This window comes from Peromyscus californicus, unplaced genomic scaffold, assembly GCF_007827085.1.
Source record: "Peromyscus californicus insignis strain IS unplaced genomic scaffold, ASM782708v3 Scaffold_9__1_contigs__length_137607984, whole genome shotgun sequence".
Taxonomy (NCBI): domain Eukaryota; kingdom Metazoa; phylum Chordata; class Mammalia; order Rodentia; family Cricetidae; genus Peromyscus; species Peromyscus californicus.
The window spans coordinates 66,231,874-66,255,218 of NW_026294617.1; the positions used below are offsets into that span (position 1 = coordinate 66,231,874).

Sequence of the window (23,345 nt, forward strand, 5' to 3'; positions counted from 1 at the left end):
TAATGAGTCCTGGAGAAAGACATACAGGTACTTTTTCTTACTATGAGAGTTTACACACATTAGAATAGAAAAATGAAAAAGCCAATCTAAGCTTTCAAAAAACAAATAGCAGGCAAACCCAGACATTTTTACTGTGTATAACTGTTTTAAACCTTCCCACGAGCTGGTTCAGTTTTCTGAGCCTCCAGCTCAGTGAAGGCTGTGAGCAGCCCGAGTCCCAGCGCCTCTGAGCCTTCAGGCTCCTGCCGGCCTGCATTGTGTCTCTTGGAGCCACAGGAACAGCCCGTGAGAGCGGCCGCACACTGACACACTTAGAGGACAGCCTGTAAATACACAGTAGTCCTTCAACTTCCAATCTTTGATTTTAGACTCTCTCGAAAAGAAGAAAAGTGGTGCCGGGGGCAGCCTGCTGCTTCTTCCTGCATCCTGTAGTGCTTTTAGCTATTTAACTTGATTTGGAATTTTAAAATCACAAGAATGGTTAGTGATTTTATTTGCAAAGGTCATAAGCAAGAGCCAAATACCATTTTCTTTAAATCTGGTATTGGTGTTATATATAAAGTTGGTAGCTGTGTAACTATTTTAACCTAATGTGATACAATGTTAATATGTATATTAGTTGGATAAAAATCAGGCTAACTCAACTTGCATGAAACCTATAAATAGTATAATTTGGGGCTTTAAAAATGACTCAGATGTTTTATGAACCCTGTCTAGATTATGCAGCCAAAGGCTTGCTTTCCGTAGCCAGGCCGTTTTTCACCTTTGGCTCTATTGTCTTGTGATGGTTATCTGCTGTGGAATGCAGCTTCCCCAGTGAGGAGAAGGCTGAAAATAGTATTCCACTTGGTTGTGGATGGTTTTTGTAACATTAACCAGGACAGTTTCAATGAAAGGTGTTTTGTGCAGAAAGCTCGGCCCTTTGTTACCTCTCCCCAGTCTGCTGTCCTAGCTGAGATTCCAAGAGTGGAAGATTTTCCCTTCAGAACAGTGCTGACTCTATCTGCCTCCAAATTCCAGAGAAAATGTGCTCCTCCGGTGCACTAAATTGGTATTTAAACACTTCCAACTTTGACATGATCGTACTTATATAAACAAGTTAAAAACATACAACACTGTTATTATTTATTCCCTATTTTATATTACATTAATAAATCATAAACTTGAATTTTAAAAACCACTTACGCAACACTTTTAGATTTCAAAGTAAATTTTTTTTTACAGCCACAGTCTATTAGCTTTTGGAGCAAATGGTTGCCGACTGTGAGGGTGTCGCATAGATTTGTGTGCGCACTATTTCAGTAAAGTACTTTAACATTCTTGCATTCTGGTTTTGATTTGATGGAAAGGTGGCATATTTTTTTTTCCCTCTTTGCAATCAGACATGCTAATCTATGTCAGCTTTCTCCTTATAGGAATGGCGTCTATGGCTCATGGGGAAGGGGGTAGTTTTTTGTGTTTTTTTTTTTTTTTTAATAACAAGATTCTGTTCTTTAAGAATATTTCAGCACCGTTAATTAGAAAGACGATTTTATTAACCGTAAGGCTAGCACTAACAGACTGCAGAGCTGCGTTTTAAAGTACTGTATTCCAGAGCTGCCCTGCTTTTTCTCTGTCTAAAACTTCATTTTGTTATACTGTCATCAGTCATGTAAGTCATTACCGTAAATCCTACTGTTGTTAATTTTACTAGTATCACCCTAATGAGACATTCCTGCTATAATTAAAAATGAATTCCAACTTTAAGGCATTCTAAATTTTTTTTAATGAATTTAGAATGATCTTGCCCTATGACTATAAATACCACTGATACACACATAGACTACTCATCAAGTCCGAAAGAGAAGCGGTGTCATAACATGTCCAGGTGTGAGTTATTTACTGGTTGCCTCCATGCACATGTGCTTATGCATATGTATATTTTTATGTATGTATTTAGGAATTATGTCCTTTTTATCATAAGGCCTAATACGTTTTACTAAAGCTACTGATAAATCCTTATTCTTTGTCTTGGCAAAATACTGGCGGCTGTGGTGCAGCGTCCTCTCTGTAAGTAGGTAGCCTAGAGCGCCATCTGCTGGCCACACTTGGAGACGTAACGCTCTCTTACGGGAAAGGCCTGGCCTGGAAACACTGTTGTGTTTTGTCTTAATTGCCTGTGATATATTATTATTCATGGGTCTCAAATGTCAGGATATGTACGATGTCTTGAACCTTGTAAGTTTTTTTTAAATCATTTTATTCTTCTCCCACCCTAACCTAGAATTGGGACTTTATAATAAACAATTTTAAGGAAAGCATAGTATCTGTATGATAAAACAAAGCACGACAGTTTGTCCTGAGGAGATAAACTCAGGTCTTCAGTAAGTCACAGTTGGCAGAAATTGTTTAGATAATACCTAATCTCAGGTTCCTAATACTCACTGTTTTGTATGTGAAAGCAGGGCTTGAGGCACGTGGCCTTTATGTGAGGATGAGGCTGGCCCTGGTTCTTTGTCGAGGACACCGGTTCTTACATATGCCTCATTCAGACTGCATCCAGCTCCTTCCTGGCCCTACTGCTCTACCTTCTATTTTTCTTGTACTTTCTTTGAATCTTGTAAAATTTAAAGTATGGGTTTGAAGCAATATGTTGGCAGTATTCAGGTTAAGGTGACATTAAAAATGTCCATGAAATTCTCCAGAAGGTCCAGGATGTTTAGTGCTCTGTGATGTAATGCAGGCCCTCAAATTCCAGCAAAACAACTCTGTATTTACTTCTTGTAGCTAATAGTAGATGTGGTAAAGGGAATTATATTCATATGGCAAACGAATACAACCTTAATGTTCACCATATGCAGAGCAGTGGGGTGATGTGCCAATATATCACATTTATTTACCTTGTTTGGTTACAGAGAAAAATCACTCTACCATTCATCCTATGGGCTGTAGCCACTTAAACATGAGGACAGGGGAACTGATTTATGCCCCCAAACTGAAACTGAGTATCTTCATATGTAGACATTGAGGCAGCCCCAAATAAAGTTGTACATACCTCATGCTCAAGATAGGAATTGTAATTTCAAACAATGGCTCAAATTAATGAGACTACATACTACCGAGTGACTGTCATTATATAGACTCTTAGACACTCAGAAGCCAAATATTACCGAGAAACTGAAGTGGTGTCCTGTACCCTTTCTTACATATTAGAGTAAGATTTGTCTGCTGCTGCTGCTGCTGGAATATGTACAGTGCACCTCCCCTCCCCCAGGAGTGTGGCATTACTGAAGCTTCACTAAGTATGCATTTAGAGACCTCTGAGCCAACAGTAAACTGATTGTTACCACCTTTCAGAAAGGTTCATTTCATTAGAAAGATTCCATAAGACCTTACATGTATATGTACCTTATATTACAAAGTAGATAGTCCTGAAGTTGTACGAAGAGCCATCTTATATAAAATTATTTGTGTGTTTCTAATTATTTCTTTCACAAAGCAACAATTACCTACTTTTTCTAGTTGCCTTAATTTTCGTATGCTAGAACCACTACTTTATAGAGCTAATTAAAAGTGCTAATTAACAAATTTATATCATAGGTTTTTTTGATTGTTGTTATCTCAGTGATTTACTTGTTTTTTCATATAGGATCCCCAGTAGTCTGGGCTGGGCTGGAACAATCCTCCTGCCTCAGCTCCCAAGGGTTGAGATCACAGGTGTGAATGACCACACCCAGCTTGTTGTTATTGCCTACTTAGATATATTAGTGCATGTCTCTTATCCACTGGTTTTTAAAGTACGTTTTCTTACCTTCTAGTAGGTTTGGTTCAGTTTTAGGATTGGAAGATTTTGTTTTTGTAAATTTATTTATTTTATATGTATGGGTATTTTTGTCTTCATGTATGTATGTGCCCATGGAAGTCAGAAGGAGGCATTGGATTCCCTGAAACTGGAGTTTGAGCCACTGTGTGGATGCTGAGAATCACACTGAGGTGCTCTGCCAGAGTAACAAATGCCCTAAACCACTGAGACATCGCTCCAGCCCCTTGAAGTATTTTGAAATGAAGAAAAAAGTTCTCTGGACTTCAGTTCCTTTTATAGCTCAACTCTCTAACTGGGGGGCATTCCAGTGTTCTCTTTATAGGTTGTAATTTTCCGGAACTGAGAAGATTACTTTATTTCTTTGGGATGGCTTAGACCAAGGCTTTTCGTTTTTGTTTTTGTTTTTGTTTTCAAAACAGGGTCTTTACCATATAGCTCTGCCTGTCCAGGAAATCACAATGTAGACCAAGCTAGCCTCAAACTTAAAGATATCCACTTGCCTCTGCCTCCCAAGTGCTGGAATTAAAAGCATGCACCATTATTACACCAGGGCAGACCAAGATGTTTTTAATAGCTAAAGATGTGAAAACCCTGTATGACTTTCAAAGTACCTAACTTACATGTATTTAACAAAGAAACCTTACAATAAGGAAGATACATTAAAAAGAATTTTAGGGCCAGGTGCTGGTACACACCTTTAATCCCAGACAGAGGCAGGTGGGTCTCTATGAGTTTGAGGCCAGCCAAAGCTACATAGTGAGACCCTGTCTCAACAGACGGAAACTGCTACAGAAAACTCCAAGTACTCCAAATTCAGAGTTGTGGAGCCCAGTCCAAATCCCACACCTAAAGCTCAAAGATCATTGCAGAGGAGCAGGCAGAAAGACTAAGAACCAGAATATCAGGGACTTTGCTGTGAGAGTGTGTATCCTTGTAGTATCAGAAGCTACACCCCTAGAGTCTCACCAACATGACTGCCCAAATATGAGCCAAACAAGGATGGCACCAGTGGACATGCCAAACTGGACGGGAGAAGCCCATGAGGCCTCACCCTACCCCAAAACTACAGGCCACTGAGGAAAGCTGTGAACGGGAGTGGTGGGAATACCCAGAGGAGAGCACACCAACTGTAGTTCAGTACCAATGGTCAGCCCTGAAAACATGTACACAAGTAACACTGGATGGACTCAACAGGTTATATTTAGGAATATATGTGTATATAAATATCTGTATACAATAACAATTCATGAAAAAGAGGCCATGAATTTGAAGGAGAGTAAGGAAGAGGATTTAGGAGGAGGAAAGGGATAGGAGAAATGTTGTAATCAAATTACAATCTAAAAAATAAACAAAAACTAACAACAATAAAAAGAATTTTAAGAATGTATTTATTTTTATTTTATGTGCATTAGTGTATGTATGTCTGTGTGAGGGTGTCGGGTACACTGGAACTGGAGTTACAGACAGTTGTGAGCTGCCATGTGGGTGCTGGGAATTGAACCCGGGTCCTCTGGAAGAGCAGTCAGTGCTCTTAACCACTGAGCCATCTCTCCAGCCCAATAAAAAGAATTTCAAATGATTTGTGTAATTAGTATAAACAGATTAAATTTTTAATTTATATTCATAAAACTCAATGTTGGATATCAAGAAATGTGCACACTGTTTCACCTCATCAATTTTCTTTTTTCTTTTCTTTTCTTTTTTTTTTTTTTCTGGTTCTTTGAGACAGGGTTTCTCCGTGTAGACTTGGCTGTCCTGAAACTCACTCTGTAGACCAGGCCGTCCTCAAACTCAGAGATCCGCCTGCCTCTGCCTCCTAAGTGCTGGGATTAAAGGTGTGTGCCTTCTGTGTAGGTAAACTTGGTGTGTCTGCTTTATTAGATACCTGCATTTAAATGCAGGAGCTATAGATGTACTAGAGCCTAAGCCCAAGCAATCCCATTATGGAGAGAGACTCAACAAAGGAGTCTCAGAGGAGGAGAGAAACAGCACAGTAATTGAGTAGAGGGCAGTGTGTGAACAAGCTGAAGAACTGTGCGACTTCTATCAAAGACGCTGCATACGTGTGGTGTGCACATGGACGCAAATGTTCTCTGTACTGCTAAGTGCAAAAATCATCAAACTAGCTGTATTATGTCTTATACATGCTGTAAATTACGTGCATATGCTTAAAAGCCCGTGTGTATGAATGAATACACACACAGGAATCATAGCCAGGCAAAGGCCAGAAAAGTTCATTCCAAGTTAGGAGGACTAGGAAGCAAGTTTTCATCAGCCTCATGATTTACTAATTTACCTGGACATTTTATAATGAGCATGTCATACTCGATAATGAGAGACAATCAGAAATATTTAAAATTGGAAAATAAACCTGACTGTGGAAATTTATCTGCATTTTCTGCTCTTCACAGGTGTGTGAATTGTTGGGGAAAGTTGAAAAATCGGAGACAAGGCAAAATGTGAGAAATCAGAGTATAATTTTGAGAAACTAAGGTGTATTATTCCTTTTCAAGGAAGAAAAATAATAAGAACCATCTCTAATTGGCATTTATGCAGCCTAAAATCAGATAATAAAAGTTGAGAAAAAGTGGGAACATGAGCGTGCTCTCTCTCTCTCTCTCTCTCTCTCTCTCTCTCTCTCTCTCTCTCTCTCTCTCTCTCTCTCTCTCTCTCTCACACACACACACACACACACAAACACACACACTGCTGGGTGGATATTTCATGGGTGCTTAAGATACTTGTAGACATTTTGCATATTAACACTCCCCCTCCCCCTTTGGTTTTTTGAGACAGGATTTCTCTGTGTAGCCCTGGCTGTTGTGGAACTCTCTTTGTAGACCAGGCTAGCCTCAAACTCACAGAGATCCACCTGCCTCTGCCCTCTGCCTCCTGAGTGCTGGGATTAAAGGCATGAGCCACCACACCCAGCTAACACTATTCTTATGGTAGCCTTGTGTGAAAACTTCTTTTATTGTCCTTTGTCTTTATGGATAACACATGGAGAAACTATGACATTAAGATTTTTGTCTTCTGTCTTGCCTTGAAGCCCCCAAGTCTCCCACCTAGAGCTGTGTGTACACTCGTAAACTGAGAGAACCCCTAGTGGGCAAGTGCTGGAGTCTGGGTTCAAATTCAGACACTTGGCCATAGCTTTTGTTTGTGGTGCTGGGGATGGAACCTAGGACCTCACACATGCTAAGCCTATGCCTTGCCACTGAGCTACAGCCCCAGAGGCCTCTTTTTTAACCACTAAACTGTACTACAGTTTTTTACTAGATTTAATTGGATTATTAGCAGTACAGAATCTGATGGAAACCTATCATGAAAGCACTGAGTATTTACAAAAGACATAAAAAGACAGTTTTGTTACACTGATTTATTGTGACAGTGCGTGTCATGATAGAACTTGTGAGGTTTGGGTTTCCTCTTTCTTCGTGTGTATGTAGGCACATTCCATGCTGAGGACAGAGCCCAGCGCCTGCTCCTGCTGCGGTGTATTCTACCACTCACCGTACCCTATTCCCTAGGATAGTGTTAGAGAATCTCCCATACAAACTCACTGTTAGCATAGGCTTAGAAGAGGAGTCCACTGTAAAAAAAAAAAAAAAAAAAAGATGCTATGAGGCCAGAGCTTTGACTGACTCCCCCCCCCCCCCCCCCCCCGCCCCCGACCTTGGCTGGCCTTACATTAGTAATGGTAGTGGCATTTACAGAAGACGCCATCACCGTTTTCTGGTACATGTGGCACTCTTGATGCACTTGTGGCCATGTTGACTGTAGTCTGTATGTTTAACCACACCAGAAGACCATGATGGATGCTGGGGGACAGTGATAAAGATGGGGTGACTAGGACAAATTTCAAATAATTTAGTTGTACATAATTAAAAGGAGATAGAATTTCCACTGAAAAATTGGGAAGTTAATGGAAAGGTTTAAGAAACATTTACCAGGGGATAAAGGAAACATTTATCAACAAAAGCCATTTCCTTTCTTGATTTGCCGTTGTGGCAAGCCACATGAGAAAGCCAGGTCTTTGGTTCTCACGTGAATGTTCCGTATTAATCAACAGCAGCTAATAGACAAGCTGCATGTGTAGAGTACAAGCACCTACCTCCAGGAAGCAACCGCGTAGCTTCCATAGTGGCTAACTTTGGGGGTTTAAATACTTAGGCTTAAAACCTCATTATGCTTTTTTTTTAAGCATACCTAGATCCAAAGTGACTTCTGTTTTTTTGTTTGTTTGTTTGTTTAAACAAAATCAACTTTTGTATTCTATTTTGGTTTTCTTTAGATACACGAGATTTTACCAATGTGGAAAACTGTATCACTGGTGTTAAAGACTCTGTTAATTAATGTTAAATGCAGACTCCGCATGCAAAACACTTGTAATAAGTGCTTGAGTTTCAGTGGTGGTTTTAACTTTTAAAATCACTTACAGTTTGTAGGATTTTGGTAAAATAGGCAAAACTTGATTTCAGATGTTTTGCTTTTTCAGTGTTGGGATTGACCCCAAGGCCTTATGCTAGTGAGCACTGTACCATTGAGTTGTACCCTCAGACACCAGTGACCATTGTAAATCAAGTCATTTTCAAACAAAAGGCCATATTGTATTCCTGTCCTTATTTTCCAGTGTGTCACAGAATACCCACAGCCTCAGTAAACATTACTAAGTGAATGCCAGAGTGAGGGAATGAGAAAGTGAGCAGCGGGCTGTGTTGACTTATGACCAAGGAGCCATCACTTAGCATTCGTGGGATGAAGGAATTTTGTACTTCTAAGACTGAGAGAGGAATGTGCAGAGCACACGAAGCCCTCATGAGGCCCGCACTGCACACTCCGAAAGCCTCACTGTATAGGTCTGGGGCAGTGATGCAGAGGATAGCAAGACCTTCCTGCACTTCGAAAAATAGCCAAAAAGTGTATTTTACATGGATTAGTTATCTCCTTTACATTAGTGGAGGTAAATCTTGGGAATTGTCTTTCTCATCTGCTGTTTATGAACAAAACAGTACAGGAGTTACTTTTCCTCTTTCAGATATGAAATTCTAAGAAATTCAGACTCCCTTTGATAAAAATACTTAGTGTTATGAGGAGGACAAGACACACATGTAGTAATACAGAAATGCGTCCTTCTCCCCAGTGGTGGTAAGCTAACTGCTCGTGGCTGCAGACAGGCCCAGTGTGCACACTGACAGGGTCCTGGGGCTCCTCAAGGGCCTGCACTTTTCCCGGGCCCTCGCTCTTGTGTGCTGAGAAAAGCACATCTGTAGAGCTGGCGTGCCTGGGTTTTGTGGCAGGCTTTGGGCTGTCTTTAATCTCATTTGGCTTGTTCATCTTCTTCTAAGGCCATCCCTAAAGATGCCCTGAGTCTCCCTTTCAGCTTTGGTAGGATCTGCATCAGTAGTCATAAAACTGCTCTCACACAAAGACCCTTCCTTTGAAGTGCGGGCTGCAGCTTTTCAGAGCAGTCCTGGAAGTCTGTCCTTTTTCTCTCTTCATTTTTCTTTAAGAAGTCTGAAGTGTGGCTTCTTAAACTACCAACAAGATACATTTTCTCCCAGCATTATTGAAAGCCATGGCGACTTTCACACAGTCAGACTTTAAAGGGTTTAAGGGGACCTGTGGTGCTTTATGGTCCAGGCTTCAGTAGATCCTAGATCCTGCTCTCTGAGAGAGCAGAGGTACAGACTGTCGGCATCCATTAATGAGTGAAGGTTTTTATCAAAAGAATTAACCTGGCATTCTTCTGAAGACTTTCCCTGTTCTTTCAGTGAGATTGGTAATGCCTTTGGAATCTGAAATGTAATGCATGTGCGGAATCATCTTGTCTGTACTGATAGCCCCCCTACCATCCTGGTTGGAGCTGACAAGTGGCCAGAAGGAGCAGCCCCAGAGCTGACAGGAGGCCTATAACCAGAGCCATTTGCTCTTGACTTTTCACAGAGATACAGTGGGGCCTTACCTTTCTTCTCTGTTTGCTATCACCTGGCTCCTCTAGAGCCCAGGAGGTGATGTAGCCTGTGTATCTAAAGAGAAATGAGAGCTGCCACTAGCTCCATAGAGAACCAGTGTTCTGCCGCCGATGACCCCCTCTGCCTTTAATTTCATTCTAAGTGATTCCCAGTATGTCCGCTGAGCTCAAGCAGTTTACATCGGTTTCGTTTAAATCCCATATCTTAGAACTATTATACAGTAATAGTGAAATTTTAATATTTAAAGCCCTTGGTTTATTGGGACTTATAAAAATCCAACTGGTTTTTATTTTGAACATACTTTTTGATAAGGAAAAAGTGTGAAGAATGCTCTGTCTGTACTTCAATAAGGAAGCCGGAAATGACTTTTCTTCTTTTGTGTCGCAGACTTGGGAATCAGAAGCCTTACATGTTTGTTCCTATACATGAGGCAAGTTGAGCACAGCTGGGTCTTTGTTTTGTTGTCATTTCTTACTGTAAATCCAGCTCCCTAAGCAGCAAGTGGCCATGGCTCTCCCTTACGCTTTTCATTGGTCGTGTTACTCAAGCCTGTGTTCTCCGGCCTCCCCGCCACCCCTTCCTACTTCCTGAACTGTCTAACCGGTTTCCTGGACTAGGAAACACGTTGCCAACAAAGTCCCGCGCTAAGCACTCCTTTCCTTAGAGATCAGACCCGAGGAAAGGAGAGGCCCTTTTCTCTCCTGCATATCTCGTGCATGCATCTTCTGACTTCCGTAGTGAAAGCGATGTGGTACATTTGCATTTGGGAAGCTAGTATTTTGTAAGCAAAACAGACTAGTGAATTGTGTTTGCAAAGGAGAACGTTTACAACTTAACCTCTTTTCTGAGGTTTCCTACCTTCTGATTTCATACTTCTAGATTATTCCCAGTTCATCTCTTACATTAAAAAAGAAAATAGTTGAGATCAGTTCCTTTCTCCCTTCACTAAGCTCCTGAGAAAATATTCTTAAATCTAGAAACAAAAAAAGCATTGGCTACCTAAAGATATCTGTCTGGCCCCTCCATGACCCATCTGTCCTTTGTTTATTTTGGCTTATATGTAAATTGCTCTCATTTTTCATTTATTTTCCTTCAAAACTTCACTTTCCACTGAGGAAAGATTATTTAAGTTAGAACACAAATCTCACCACCATTAAAATCATTTGTAATTTATGGAAACAAAAAAGGAACAATCACACTGAAAATGTATTCCTTAAATCATAATGATTTTAATGGTTGATTTAAAAAAACATTCCCAATAGATATAATTAGACAGTAATTTCAAGAATAACATAATGCTGTTTTTGTGGAATTTAGAATATGACAAGTAGGGAGTTATGGAGGGGTCCATGAATGATGGCTAACATATTAACTTCTTCAAACATAGAATGTTTGTTTCTAAATCTCATGATTTTTAATACAAAATTAAGTAACTTAGATGGGCTTATATCATTTGTTTCTTTGAAGGTCCCCCCCCCAAAAAAAATTTATGGACTTAAGGAGAAAAAAAAAATGGTCTCTGAGAGATTCTTTTTTGTTTGGAAAATACCAAGTAGACATTCTAATAAGTTAGGTATGTTCCTCCTATATGTGCCCAACCTGAAATCAGATGAAACCAGGCCCCTGCTTCCATTCGTCCCTGACCCATTAGTCTATTAGCTGAAATCTTGCTTTCCTTCTCTAGGGATATGGGCTAGCCTGGGTCATTGAAGAATGCCAACAGAATCCCACTTGCTAGTTGTCTGCAGAGGCTTTGTCTTTCAGACTGTGAAAGTAGAGGCTGAGTTTAGTTTAAATAGGGTACTTCTGGCTAAGTGCAGAATCCCTTGTGTCCTTGTGGTACAAATTAAGTCACAACCGAAACCTGTGACTGTGGCCCTTCTCTGAGCTGTGGCCAGTTTGGATGTTTACTCACAGAGCAGGGAGAGTTGCTTCTTCTCTTCCGTTACTATATTCCCTCTCCTCCACCCTCTTTCCTCCAAACCACCCGGCGCCATCAGGAGAATAACACAGGGGTCTGTCATGCTCTACTGGTTGACGAGAATGTGGGGAGGGAGGTACTCTGTGAGAAATTCACATCAGAAAATACTCAGCTCTTGGGTGTTTAGAGAAAGGCTGCTTGGAGATCAGAACCCCACTTCCGATTGTCTGCTAGGGAGTTGCAGTAGTCTACTGGAGAAGAGGGGGAGACCTTTCTTTGAATGTAAATTGAGCCTGAGTTCTTGCTTTTAGTTTTTATTTGCTTCATTGTAATAATTTTTGGACAGAATCTCAGATTATATAGGCTTGGCATAGATCAGCCTTGGGAACAAATTATTTCAGCTCTATCAGTGGTCTTGGGGGGGACTGTGGTGCTACATAATCAAATAAGGGTTCTTGAAATTCAGAAACATATCGACTTCAGAATCAAACTCTTAGCAAGGTTTGGATCTAGTGCTAAAATAAATTTTGGACAAATTCAAAACTCTGCAGCTTTGGCATAGATCATAATTGACACCAAGTTATTTAATCTTTGTACACTGGGATTGATTTGTCTTTTTTTTTCCTTGCTAAAGGTGAAACCACCACTCCTCGGGCCATCCTCACGGGCCATGACTATGAGATTACCTGTGCTGCCGTCTGCGCTGAGCTGGGTCTGGTGTTGAGTGGTTCTCAAGGTAAAGTTGTGGTTTGTACAAAGTGTTGGCTGCTCTTAGGATCTATTAATGTGAACAGAAATGAGATTGGTTCCTGTTCTTTAAAGCTCCAGACTGTTACGGTAGCCACACAGGGCTACTTAAACATAAGTTAGCTAAAATTAAATGAATTAAAAGTCACATTCCTTAGTAGTAGTAGTTACACTTGGGGGTGGGCTAGAGAGGTCCACATACGACCAGAACGTTCTCACGAGGGCCAAAAGCCTTTAGCTCCCTGGTCTAAAGGATTTAAGATACTCTATAGACAGCAGCCAATTAGTGTTCTCTCCATGAAGCAGGAACAAGGAGCATCTTTGTGTATGTGTTTATTTCTCTGACCTCCAGTGAGCTGAATGGAAATCCTGACCCTGCCTGTATTGTGTGTATGCCTGCATTCAAGCCACAGCATGTGTGTAGAGGTCTGATGACATGTGAGAGTTGGTTCTTTCCTTCCACCATGTGGTTCCCTGGGATTGAAATCAGGGCATCAGGTTCAGCAGCAAGTCCCTTTACCTGCTAAGTCACCTCAGCAGCCCCTGGCCCTGTGTAACTTCCAGATTTCAGGACTAGGCAGTTCTGAAATGACGGACATTGGAGTGGAAAGGACCTGGTCTGCTGGGTGCTCTGCTGTTAGCACTATCTCGTGTTTGGTTTAGAGAGTCCAAGTGCTCCTTCCAAGAGCACATGCATCACATGGGATCCTCCAGCAAAGGAGCTGTCTGCAGTCAGAGCCTCTTCCTCCACCATAAGTCTGCCCATCTCTCCCCTGTTGTGCTGAAGACAGAGCACAGAGAATTTCTATCACCTCAGAACACAGATTATTTTGAGTCACCATATCTGTGGCTTGAACTGTAGCAGTATAGCTAACAGAGTGAATATTTAAAGTTTTGCTTTGAAAAGTGGAGTTGGTCAAAGCAGTGAAAAAGTACTATGATTTCTTGGATTGTATCTAAACCTTAAAATTAACTACTATTACAAATCATCCTTGCTTTGCATAGTAAAATGCCATGCAAACAGAAATCACACAAAATTATCTAAGACACTGTCTCAGTGGGGATTTTTTTTAAATCATTCTTCCATGGTCTAAACTTTTGGCAAAACATTAAAAAATATTCAGGCATGGCACACACCTTTAATCTCATCACCCAGGAGGCAGAGGCAAGGTAGATCTCTGCAAGTTCGAGGCCAGCCTGGCCTATACATTGAGTTCCAGGACAGCCTGCCAGGGCTACATAGTAAGACCTTGTCTCTAAAGCAAACAAACTGAAAACTAAAAACAAACTCAGCCATGCATATTCGTGTCTTTGTGAAACAGTTCTCAGGAACAGAGGAGCAGTGCACACCACTTGTCCTGGGGGCCTAAGCATCTTTTCTGTGCCTTGGGGAATTGCCAATCTTCTTCTGTGTGCGCCAGCTTCTCACTTCTCTTTTGTTAGATGTCATGAAATACCCTCTAGAGTTCCCTTAATGGGAGGCTTTTTAAAGTATCATTTCTTCTGGACATCATCAGTCCTGTTAGACTTTGCCGAGTTACGCCAACAACTTTCCTTTGTTCATTTCCTGGCTATGTATCTAGTGTCTTGGCAGCATCTGAAGCTGACTCTGCTCTCTCTACATAAAACTCCACTTATATTCACATCTCTATTGAAGTTCATCATTGTTGACCAGTACCCTTTTCTGGTTATCTACTTTTTTAGATTTATTTATTTATTATGTATACAGCATGTATGACTGCAGGCCAGAAGAGGGCACCAGATCTCATTACAGATGGTTGTGAGCCACCATGTGGTTGCTGGGAATTGAACTCAGGACCTCTGGAAGAGCAGTCAGTGCTCTTAACCTCTGAGCCATCTCTCCAGCCTGGTTATCTACTTTTATAAAATGCCATATGGTTATCACTGAAACAAGGAGGCAACACAGCCGCCATGCTTGATGTCTGGGTGTGAGCTGAACAACAGATACTGGTTACAGATGTGCCTTGAACACTGTGATCTGGGGGCTCCCCACTATGCTCAGCTGCTATTAACATGAGGGTTCATGGACTGAAGAGCTAGCTCCAAAGTGTGCTCTATACAATTGCTGTGATAACTGAAATGTGAACTGTGTGGTTGTGGGGCTGGCGAGCTGTAACAAGTTCATGTACACTGGAACTGTGCAAAAACAAAGACATGGCTGGGATTTATGTTGGAGAACACCAAAAATGTTAACTCTGGAGTGCCCAACAAAAGCAGAGAGCCATCCTTTGCAAAGGCATGCTGCCAGTAGCCATGTGGGGAGCAGGCAATGATTCCGTGTGGCCCAAAGTAAGGCAGGGCACAGACCCTGTCCTCCCCATCTCTCAACACTTACACACAGTTTGGGTCTCCTTTCCCTTGCATATGGTGAGTATACAGTAGAAACAGAACAGCCCTGGTGTGTGTTGGGGGGTGTTCAGCAGTTCCTGCCCTGGGCTCATCAGCCTAGGGTGCCCCTGGGGAGTTGAGAGTGCCGGAAGTCACTGCTTGCTTTAGGGGCATGAGGAAGTAAGGTCACTCAGTTTAATAGTGGCCAAGGAACCCAGTGTGGGTTTGGAGGTTAGAAGATGTTATCAGGGCCTCCATTTCAAAATCAAAGCTGTGAGGAGTGGGTGGAAGCTGCTCTGGTCGGCTGCATCAGCACCGACCCAGTCTGCTCTGGCTGGGCTGTGTGGTGCAGCAGGTACCCCATGTGCCCGGGTGCAGCCATGTGCCTGGGTGCAACAGGTACCCCATGTGCCCAGCGGCAGCAGGTACCCTATGTGCCCGGCGGCCGGGTGCAGCAGGTATCCCATGTGCCCGGGTGCAGCAGGTACCCCATGTGCCCGGGTGCAGCAGGTACCCCATGTGCCTGGCAGCAGCAGCATTTGCATCCCAGCCTCCCATGAAGCTGCTCTGGGATTGGGAACTCTTCCTTTTGGAGTTCTAGCTTCTCCCCATTTGCATCCTAATGAGTTTTATAAAGTAATTTCCTGACTCTGAGGGGAGTGAGTATGTGTAACTTGGCTTCTTAACCTCCCAGTGAAAAGCAAGAGCTGGTCAACCTAAGGACAGGACTTTGCACAGTACGTGACACAGGACAGCTTTCTGAGGCTGTGGACAGCTGTACCGTGGCACTACAGCCCAGCTGATGTCTAGTTCCCTCCATTCACTGATACTGGGGATTGAAGTGGGGTCTCACACTTACCACTCCTCCCACAGAAGTATACCGCCCACCATGTCTGTTTTCATTACATAATTTGCCTCTTGTTCCTCTTCTCAGAAGGGCCATGCCTCATACATTCCATGAATGGAGACTTGTTAAGGACTTTAGAGGGTCCTGAAAACTGCCTGAAACCAAAACTCATCCAAGCGTCACGAGAGGGTCACTGTGTCATCTTCTATGAAAACGGCTGCTTCTGCACCTTCAGTGTGAACGGGAAGCTGCAGGCCACCATGGAGACCGATGACCACATAAGGGTGAGTGCCAGAGGCTCCTCCGCAGATTGCCAGTTTGACTGGGAAGCGTGACTGGGAAGAGGGACAGAGTTCACTGAAGAAACCTAGTTTTGGACAGCTGGGGCCTCTTTCCCATGCCAAAGGGACACCATTAGATAGCACTTAGAGGACAGGGTCATGGATCGGGTCAGCTGTGGGACATCAGTCAGTGGATGCTCCTTGGAGATGGCCACAGTGAAGCCAGCCTGATGGCTTTCGGTGGTTCTCGTGCAGCTTGTTTCTTTTTCTCTAAGATTTACCGTGCACCAAAGCTAAACTAGACTCTACTGAAAACTGGTTTCCGGTCACATCTGAGGGGCAGCACTGGAGGGATTGTGCATTCTTGGGCTCAGCAGCTGATGGCTGCCCTGGCATGCTGGAGAGCTGGGCATCAGATGACAGAAACCACTTCCCTTTCTGTCTGTACGGAATGTGAAGCCTAGTGGACGCCCAGGTCCTGCTTTGCCCCTCAGGCCAGCTTCTAAAGCAGTAGAGGTTGAGGAAGAGAGCCAGGGTGTTCTTTCGGGATAATTTTTCAAGGTCCCTTCCTTTGCATCTCCAGGCTGCTGTGTATGTTATGGGCGTGGGAAAAGCTGGGGTGTCCTGTCATTTTCTAAGATGGGAAAGGAGGTGCATGTGACCATGTCCAAGGAGGACATTGGGGTGTCAGCAATCGGGCACTTCAGAGTGCTGCAGACCGCTTCTGCACATTTCCCTCATACCCTCTACCCCTGGGTGGCTTCCATGCAGTTCTCCCGGGCATAACATGACGACCTCTCCTCCCAAGGAAACTCCAAGGTCTAGAAGTGGTGAGCAGCTCTGCACACAGGCCTCACTGGTCCAAAATTGAAGGCCCCTGGCTGCTCCGGGACTTCAGTTTCTTGGTCCAGTGGCCATTTCTCCCCTCTCACTTGCTGGTTGTCCAAGAGTTACCTCCACGTCAGACGCATGTGCACAGGCAAAACCACTCTGCTTTTATTTCTCCCTTATTCCCCATAATCTGCCATTTAAGCCAAGTGCACATCAGCGGCCTCTCCTCGCCTCCTTTCCTTGCAGTAATAATGTTGATAATCTGTCACTTGGAGCTGCGATTATATTGTCAGCTACGCTAATAAATCTGTAAAAATAATTTGAAGCTGTTCACTGCCTAGAATAGTTTCTGTGGTGTTCCAGTTAGACCAGAGGCTCTGGGAAGAGCCTCAAGGCAGCAGCAGGGGGGCTCTTGTGGCCTGTTCACACTCACAGGTTCCCCTGTACCCTGAAGCCATCAGGTTTTTTTCCCCCTGTGAAACTCCCCACTGGATTTTAGACCTAAACAATCCATTGCTTTTCCCCAGCATGCCAGTACTTTATCATCCTAACTTGTAAGTGGCAGCCCCGTGATGGCAGTGAGCTAGCTCCAGAGAGTGGCACTCTCCCAGCTCACTGCCTTAGGAGGAAAGCAGGGAGACTGCAGGCTGGAACCCCCAGTATCCAGAAATCAAAAGAATCCGCCACTAGCCCAAACCCAAAACTCATTTGACCTGCCAGGCAGCCTGGCAGCGTGCACACTACTCAAGGTTTCCCCCCCCCGCCCCCCCCCCCCCCCCCCCCCGCCTTTGCTCCGATGTCATGTTGCTCACTGGCACTTGGGTTTAAAGAGCTCACCGTGCATTGGCTGCACACTCTGCAGTACTGTAATGAAGAGCTTTGACTGAAGCAAGCAGTCCCTCCAGGGCAGCAAGGCTACATCACAAAGTCTAGCCACCATTTCCCCCACGAGAACTGCCTTGTCTCTTGATCCCAGGCTGGTTTAGGATGTGGGCATCCCCAGCAGACTGATGTGGCCTGCCAGTGTCCTCCAGCACCAGTGTGGCCGTAGCACCCTCCAAAACACTTGGGATCCAGGGCTGAGTCGGAGTACTCCTGGGGCTCCTGCAGAGCTCTGGAGCTGAAGACAGGGCTAGAGTAGGAGCCGGTGAGCAGACTGCACTGCAGCGTGGAGGGGCGTGGCACAGGAGGTACTTGTGGGGTTCACATGCCACAGGAGGGTAATGGTTCCCTGGAAGAGAAGCTAGGACAATGGTTCTTACCTTGGGAAGCACCAGGTGGATGAAGATGCTCTGAAGATGCTGTGCATCTGAAGTCTTCATTTCACTTCGTTCCAGACACAGACAGGCTTAGAGATTCTCACCAGAACAAAGAACTGAGATTGCTGGGTTTGTTTTAATATAGCGCTTACCCAGAAGAGAGTCTCAGGTAATGCTGCTCTGGTCTCCGCTGCAGTTCCCAGACCCCCGAGACTGCTGTTTGGGATGAGTGGGGCAGGATGACTTTTAGTCACGTTGAAAACTCTTAATCATATGTATCTAGTTAATGAGACTGAGAACATGTAAGCTGCAACAAAGCTGTCTCCCATACTTTTTTCAGATGTATTTCTGTGTTTCTGACAAGTTCAGTGGACTACTGACAGTTGGCATCCATGTGAACTGAATACATAGCAGACAGTCCTTTCTTTTCTCTAGTTTTTAAAATGGTCACGTAATCAAGATTGAAAGTGTTGATGTTGACGTTAGGAGTGCAAAAGCAGGCGGAGTCTGACCTGCAGAGGGCAGCAGTCCGCGTGCCATGGCCACTGTGGGCAAGGACCTTCGTCTGCCTCGGCTGCCCGCTCTGGGAAGGCGAGCATGTGACCTGGACAGGGGAGCTGTGGCAGGAGAGCGGGCCTTCTGTCGTGTGGGCACACTTTCTGCAAGGGGAAAGCACCTGTCCTGGGCTTTGAGGACTCCATGAACTTTGTTCAGCTATCATGACAGTGGCCACAGGCAGAGGGGTGTCCGGAGTCCTGACAAAACCTTTGGATGAGCATTTAGACTAAGAACCATAATACTCATGAAACGTGGAATTTTTGTCTCAACAATTAAAAATATAATAATGCAGCTGGGCATATAGCTCAACTGATAGTGTGCCTGCCAGCTTGTCCAAGGACCTAGGTGTGCGGGTGCTTGCCAGAACTCTCAGAACTGAGGCTGTGGAGCTAAGAGGATCAAAGGTTCAAGGTCATCCTCAGCTACATAGGGTTCAGGACCATCCTGAGCTCCATGAGACCACACTTCAAAAAACAATCACATTCGGCCCACAGGCTTTCTTAGGGAGTAGAGGAATATTACAGAATCAAAACACAGATTTCAAGCCGAGCTTATCTGTTCAACAAGGTAGGAAACTAGTCATAGCCTAGAGCGGACCATGAGGTAGGTTACACTACTGGCAGCCTGGGGCCTAACTCCTACAGGAGCTGTGGCTCTCAGTGGCATCTCCCCCACACTACCTTCAAAACCCAGCAGGCCTAGGGAAGGTGCAGAAGCTGCCTGTGCTCCCCTCGGCTAGGTCAGGGAAGGCAGTGGCTTAGCTCATCATACAAGATGGACGGGCTTCCAGGGAGCACATCCACGTGCTGGTCCCATCCACAGCCCGTCCTCCCAAGGATTTGTAGAACCGAGTTTGTGGAGCAAAACACACAACACTGTAGTGTTGCCTAACCGTGTCCTGACTTCTGAACAAGGCAGGCCTTCCATAATTCTGTGTCCTGAGAACTAGGGATCACTTCTGCCCCAGCCACGCTCCCATCCCACAGCCGGGCTGCTGTAGCAGTCAGTAGTCACAGCTAGGCCACTTGCCGAGAGTCCTGTCTGCACTGACTGTTGCTGTCTCACAGGCCATGCAGCTGAGCAGAGATGGGCAGTACCTGCTCACAGGAGGAGACAACGGTGTGGTTATAGTGCGGCAGGTGTCGGACCTCAGGCAGCTCTTCGCCTACCCAGGCTGTGATGCTGGAATCCGGGCCATGGCCCTTTCTTTCGACCAGAGGTAGGTGACACCAGAATCCTGATCTATCACAGGAGCACTGAAGACTGGTGGGAATCACTTGAAGTGACCTAGGGCTGGTGGAGTCCTGGAGCCATCTGCACAATCCAAAGAGCTAACAAACCCATGAGTTTCTAAGCACACTTTACGAAGTGTAAGTTTCTGATGGCTCTTAGATCAAACCAGGCTCTCAAAAATAGATAGGATTTAAGCCACAAAGGCTCAGGGACTGCCATAAGGCTTGCTAGTTCACCTGAGCTAGCTCCTGGCTTACTCTGGAGATCCCATCTCTGCCTCTTCAATGCCAAAGGTAAGTGCTGGGGATCAGAACTCTGGCCCCACTTGCCCACCAAGGAACTTAACTCAGCTAGCTACCTCCTCAGCCCCAGCTTTTTCTATGTCTTTAACAAGATCTTTAAGGGCTGTCAAATGTTTACTGTGAATACCTTTGATGTCCACCTCTGGAGAGATCTGACTTAATGTTCTGAAGCCTCTAGAGTTGTAAATTTGAGAAGGATGCTGTTTTTCTAGCAACATACACTTACTTTCTGTTAACTGCTGATTTTCGTTACGACAACATATGCATAAAGCTTCCCACCTGAACTACTTCTGATATTCTGTTTCATGGCGTAAAGTACATTCAGCCTGTTGCAGCTGCTATCACTGTCCCTCTATAGTCTACAGAATTTCCCATCATTCCAAGTACCCACTCACCTAGTTCCTCCTCCCCCACCACCCCCAATTTTATCCCCAGCCCCTGCTCACACCCATCCTACTTTCTCTATGAAACTGCCCTTCCCAGCCGCCTCCGTACATGGAAACTTACAGGATCTTTTTAGAGCTGGCTTGTTTCACTTAGCAAGTTTTCCAGGTTTCGTGTTGTATTATGTCAGAATCCTGATTTTTTTCTTATATTGTTATATGCATATTCCATTTGTCTGCCCTTTTGTGTGTGGGTTTTTTTATGTGTATGTGGTCTGGTGTGAACAGTGGTGTACAAATGCCCACTGAAGTCCCTCCTTACAGTCCCTCTGGGTCTATACCCAGGAGTGGAACTGGAGGGTTATATAGTAATTCTGTCACTAACATCTTGGAGAATCCCTGAGCTGCTCCACAATTCTACATTCTGACCAGCACTGCGCATGCTGCTCCTCCTCCTCCCTCTCTCTCTCTCTCTCTCTCTCTCTCTCTCTCTCTCTCTCTCTCTCTCTCTCTCTCTCTCTCTCAGCGGCTGTGACGCGCTCTCACAGTTTCACAAACATTCTGTGTTGTCTTCGCGCTCATCAGTGCTCTTTAAATGGGGAACTTTTATGACCTACATTTTCTGTCTTTGGTTGTTTGTGCTTTCGATATCTCTTAAGAAATTACCACAAATACCGGTCATGAATGTTTTCCTCTCACTTCAGTGTTTTGAGGTTTTCGCTCTATTGTGTTAGTTTCACTTATGGTGGGGGGGACCCACTGCGATCTACATGCACTTAGATCCTTTCCTCCTGGACAGTGTGCTCCTTCAGGAGTGTGTGCTATCTACCTTTACTGTTTCCGTCACTACAACACTGTGGTGTAACAAGTTTTTAGAGAGTCCTCTAAATTCTCCCCTTTTTCTGGATATTTCTTGGCCATTTGGGGTTGAAGTTCCATATAAATTTTAGAGTGAGTTTTGCATTATGAAAGATTGCATTTTGACAGGGATTGCAGCAACTTGCTGATCACTTTGGGATATTAGTATTAACATATCTAACATATCTTCCAGTCCACACACATAACTCATTTGTTTCTTCCAGTACTCTTTTGTGGTCTTCAGTATATAAGCTTTCTGTCTCCTTGGTCAAATGTATTCCTAAAGATTTCTTAATTTATTATGTATACGGTGTTCTGTCTGCATGACTGCCTGCAGGCCAGAAGAGGACACCAGATCTCATTATGGATGGGTTTGAGCTACCATGTGGTTCTGGGAATTGAACTCAGGACCTCTGGAAGAGCAGCCAGTGCTCTTAACTGCTGAGCCATCTCTCCAGCCCAAGTTTTTATTCTTTTTAATGCAACTACAAATGTTGATTGTTCTTAAGTTCACTTTTGGATTATTAGTGTATAGAATTGCTGGAGGGCACCATGGTATATACCTGTAATCCCAGCACTCTATAGGCTGAGATAGTGAGTTCAAGGCAGCCTGGGCTACACAGCGAGGTCCTGTCTTTAAAACATAAACCAAAAAGCAACTGATTTTTATATACCCACAACTTCTGAGTTCATGTTTAAGCACTAAGAGTTTTGTGTGGAGTCTTGAATTTCTACATGTGAAACCACATACCTTATGACAGAGATCATTTTACTCGCTTTCCGATTTAAATGCCCTCCCCTTTTGCTTAGCAGCTATGTTGGGACATCAAGCATTATACTGAATAAAAGCGGTGAAAGTGGGCATCCTTATTTTATTCTGATAGTGTAGAAATCCATCTTTTCACCGTTTAGTGGGATTGTTGGCTCTGGGGTTTTCAGAAATGCTCTCACCTGGTCATGTATTTCTATTCCCACTTTACTAGTAAAAAAGACACTGAATTTTGTCAAGTGCTTTTCCTGCAGCAGTTGACACATGGGTTTTTAGTCTATTAATGCTTTTGGATGTATTTTACACCTTGAACTGCCCTTACATTCCAGAGGAAAACCTCATAGGCCTGGTCTTTAATCGTTATGAGACATTAATGGGTTTAGTTTCCTGGCGATTGGCATCGGTACCCATCCAGAAAATAATACTGGTGTGTAATGCTCTTTAGTGTTGGCTTGTTTGGCTTTGGTATCAGGAAAATGGTAAACACCAGAAGTATTTCTTCCTACTAAAATTTTTTGGAGGAATTTGAAAAAAAAAGTGATAATTGCCTTTAAATTCGTGGTAGGATCACTATACCACGTGGCCTACAGCTTTTCTTTACCAAGTGCATCTTTACACCTCATCTGAGCTACTCAATTTGCTGGTGTGCAATATTCTTCATAAGCTCGAGTGTTCCCTTTAGCTCAAGTTGTATCAATTTTGCAGATCTCTTCAGGAAGCCCATTCTGATTTCCTGCTATTTTCTTAAAAGTTCTAGCTGTGGGTTCAGTTTACTCTTTTTCTAGGTCATTAAGGTCTAAAGTTAGGTCTGTAAGATTGTGTCTTTTCTAATGTTTTAGCTACAGCCTTCCTCTTCTCTCTGCCCTTGCTGTCCTGTTAGTGTGGCCTCTGTTTGATCTTAGATGCACTGTTAATGTCCATGCTTATGTATTTTCCAGTTTTCACTGTTAGTGACTTCTAGTCACTTTGCACGACTTCACAGTAAATCCACAACACTTGATATGTGCTGCTTCCCAAAGGTTGCTCCATGTGCACCACAAAACAAGTGTATTTTGCTCTTGTTGGCTTGGTGTTCGGTCTGTGTGGCTTTTGGTATTTTTGACATTCTTATCCATCTGTCTGGTTATTCTCTGTTTTCCAAAGTAGGGTATTAAAGCCTGTAACTGACTGGAGAACCATCTCTTTCTCCCTTCCTTCTGTGAATATTTGCTGCACCTCGTTCCTGGGGCT

General features: G+C 43.7%; 1 protein-coding gene across 4 annotated transcripts in view; it reads left to right on the forward strand.

The window, feature by feature from the left end:
* Window positions 1–23,345, forward strand: part of Lrba (LPS responsive beige-like anchor protein) — a 563,056-nt gene that overhangs the window by 537,687 nt on the left and 2,024 nt on the right. For all 4 annotated transcript variants that reach the window (XM_052731913.1, XM_052731912.1, XM_052731914.1 and 1 more), the window contains 3 exons: window positions 12,333–12,434; window positions 15,729–15,925; window positions 19,638–19,789. In XM_052731913.1, coding sequence (XP_052587873.1) covers window positions 12,333–12,434; window positions 15,729–15,925; window positions 19,638–19,789 — 451 coding nt within the window. The remainder of the gene's footprint in view (window positions 1–12,332; window positions 12,435–15,728; window positions 15,926–19,637; window positions 19,790–23,345) is intronic.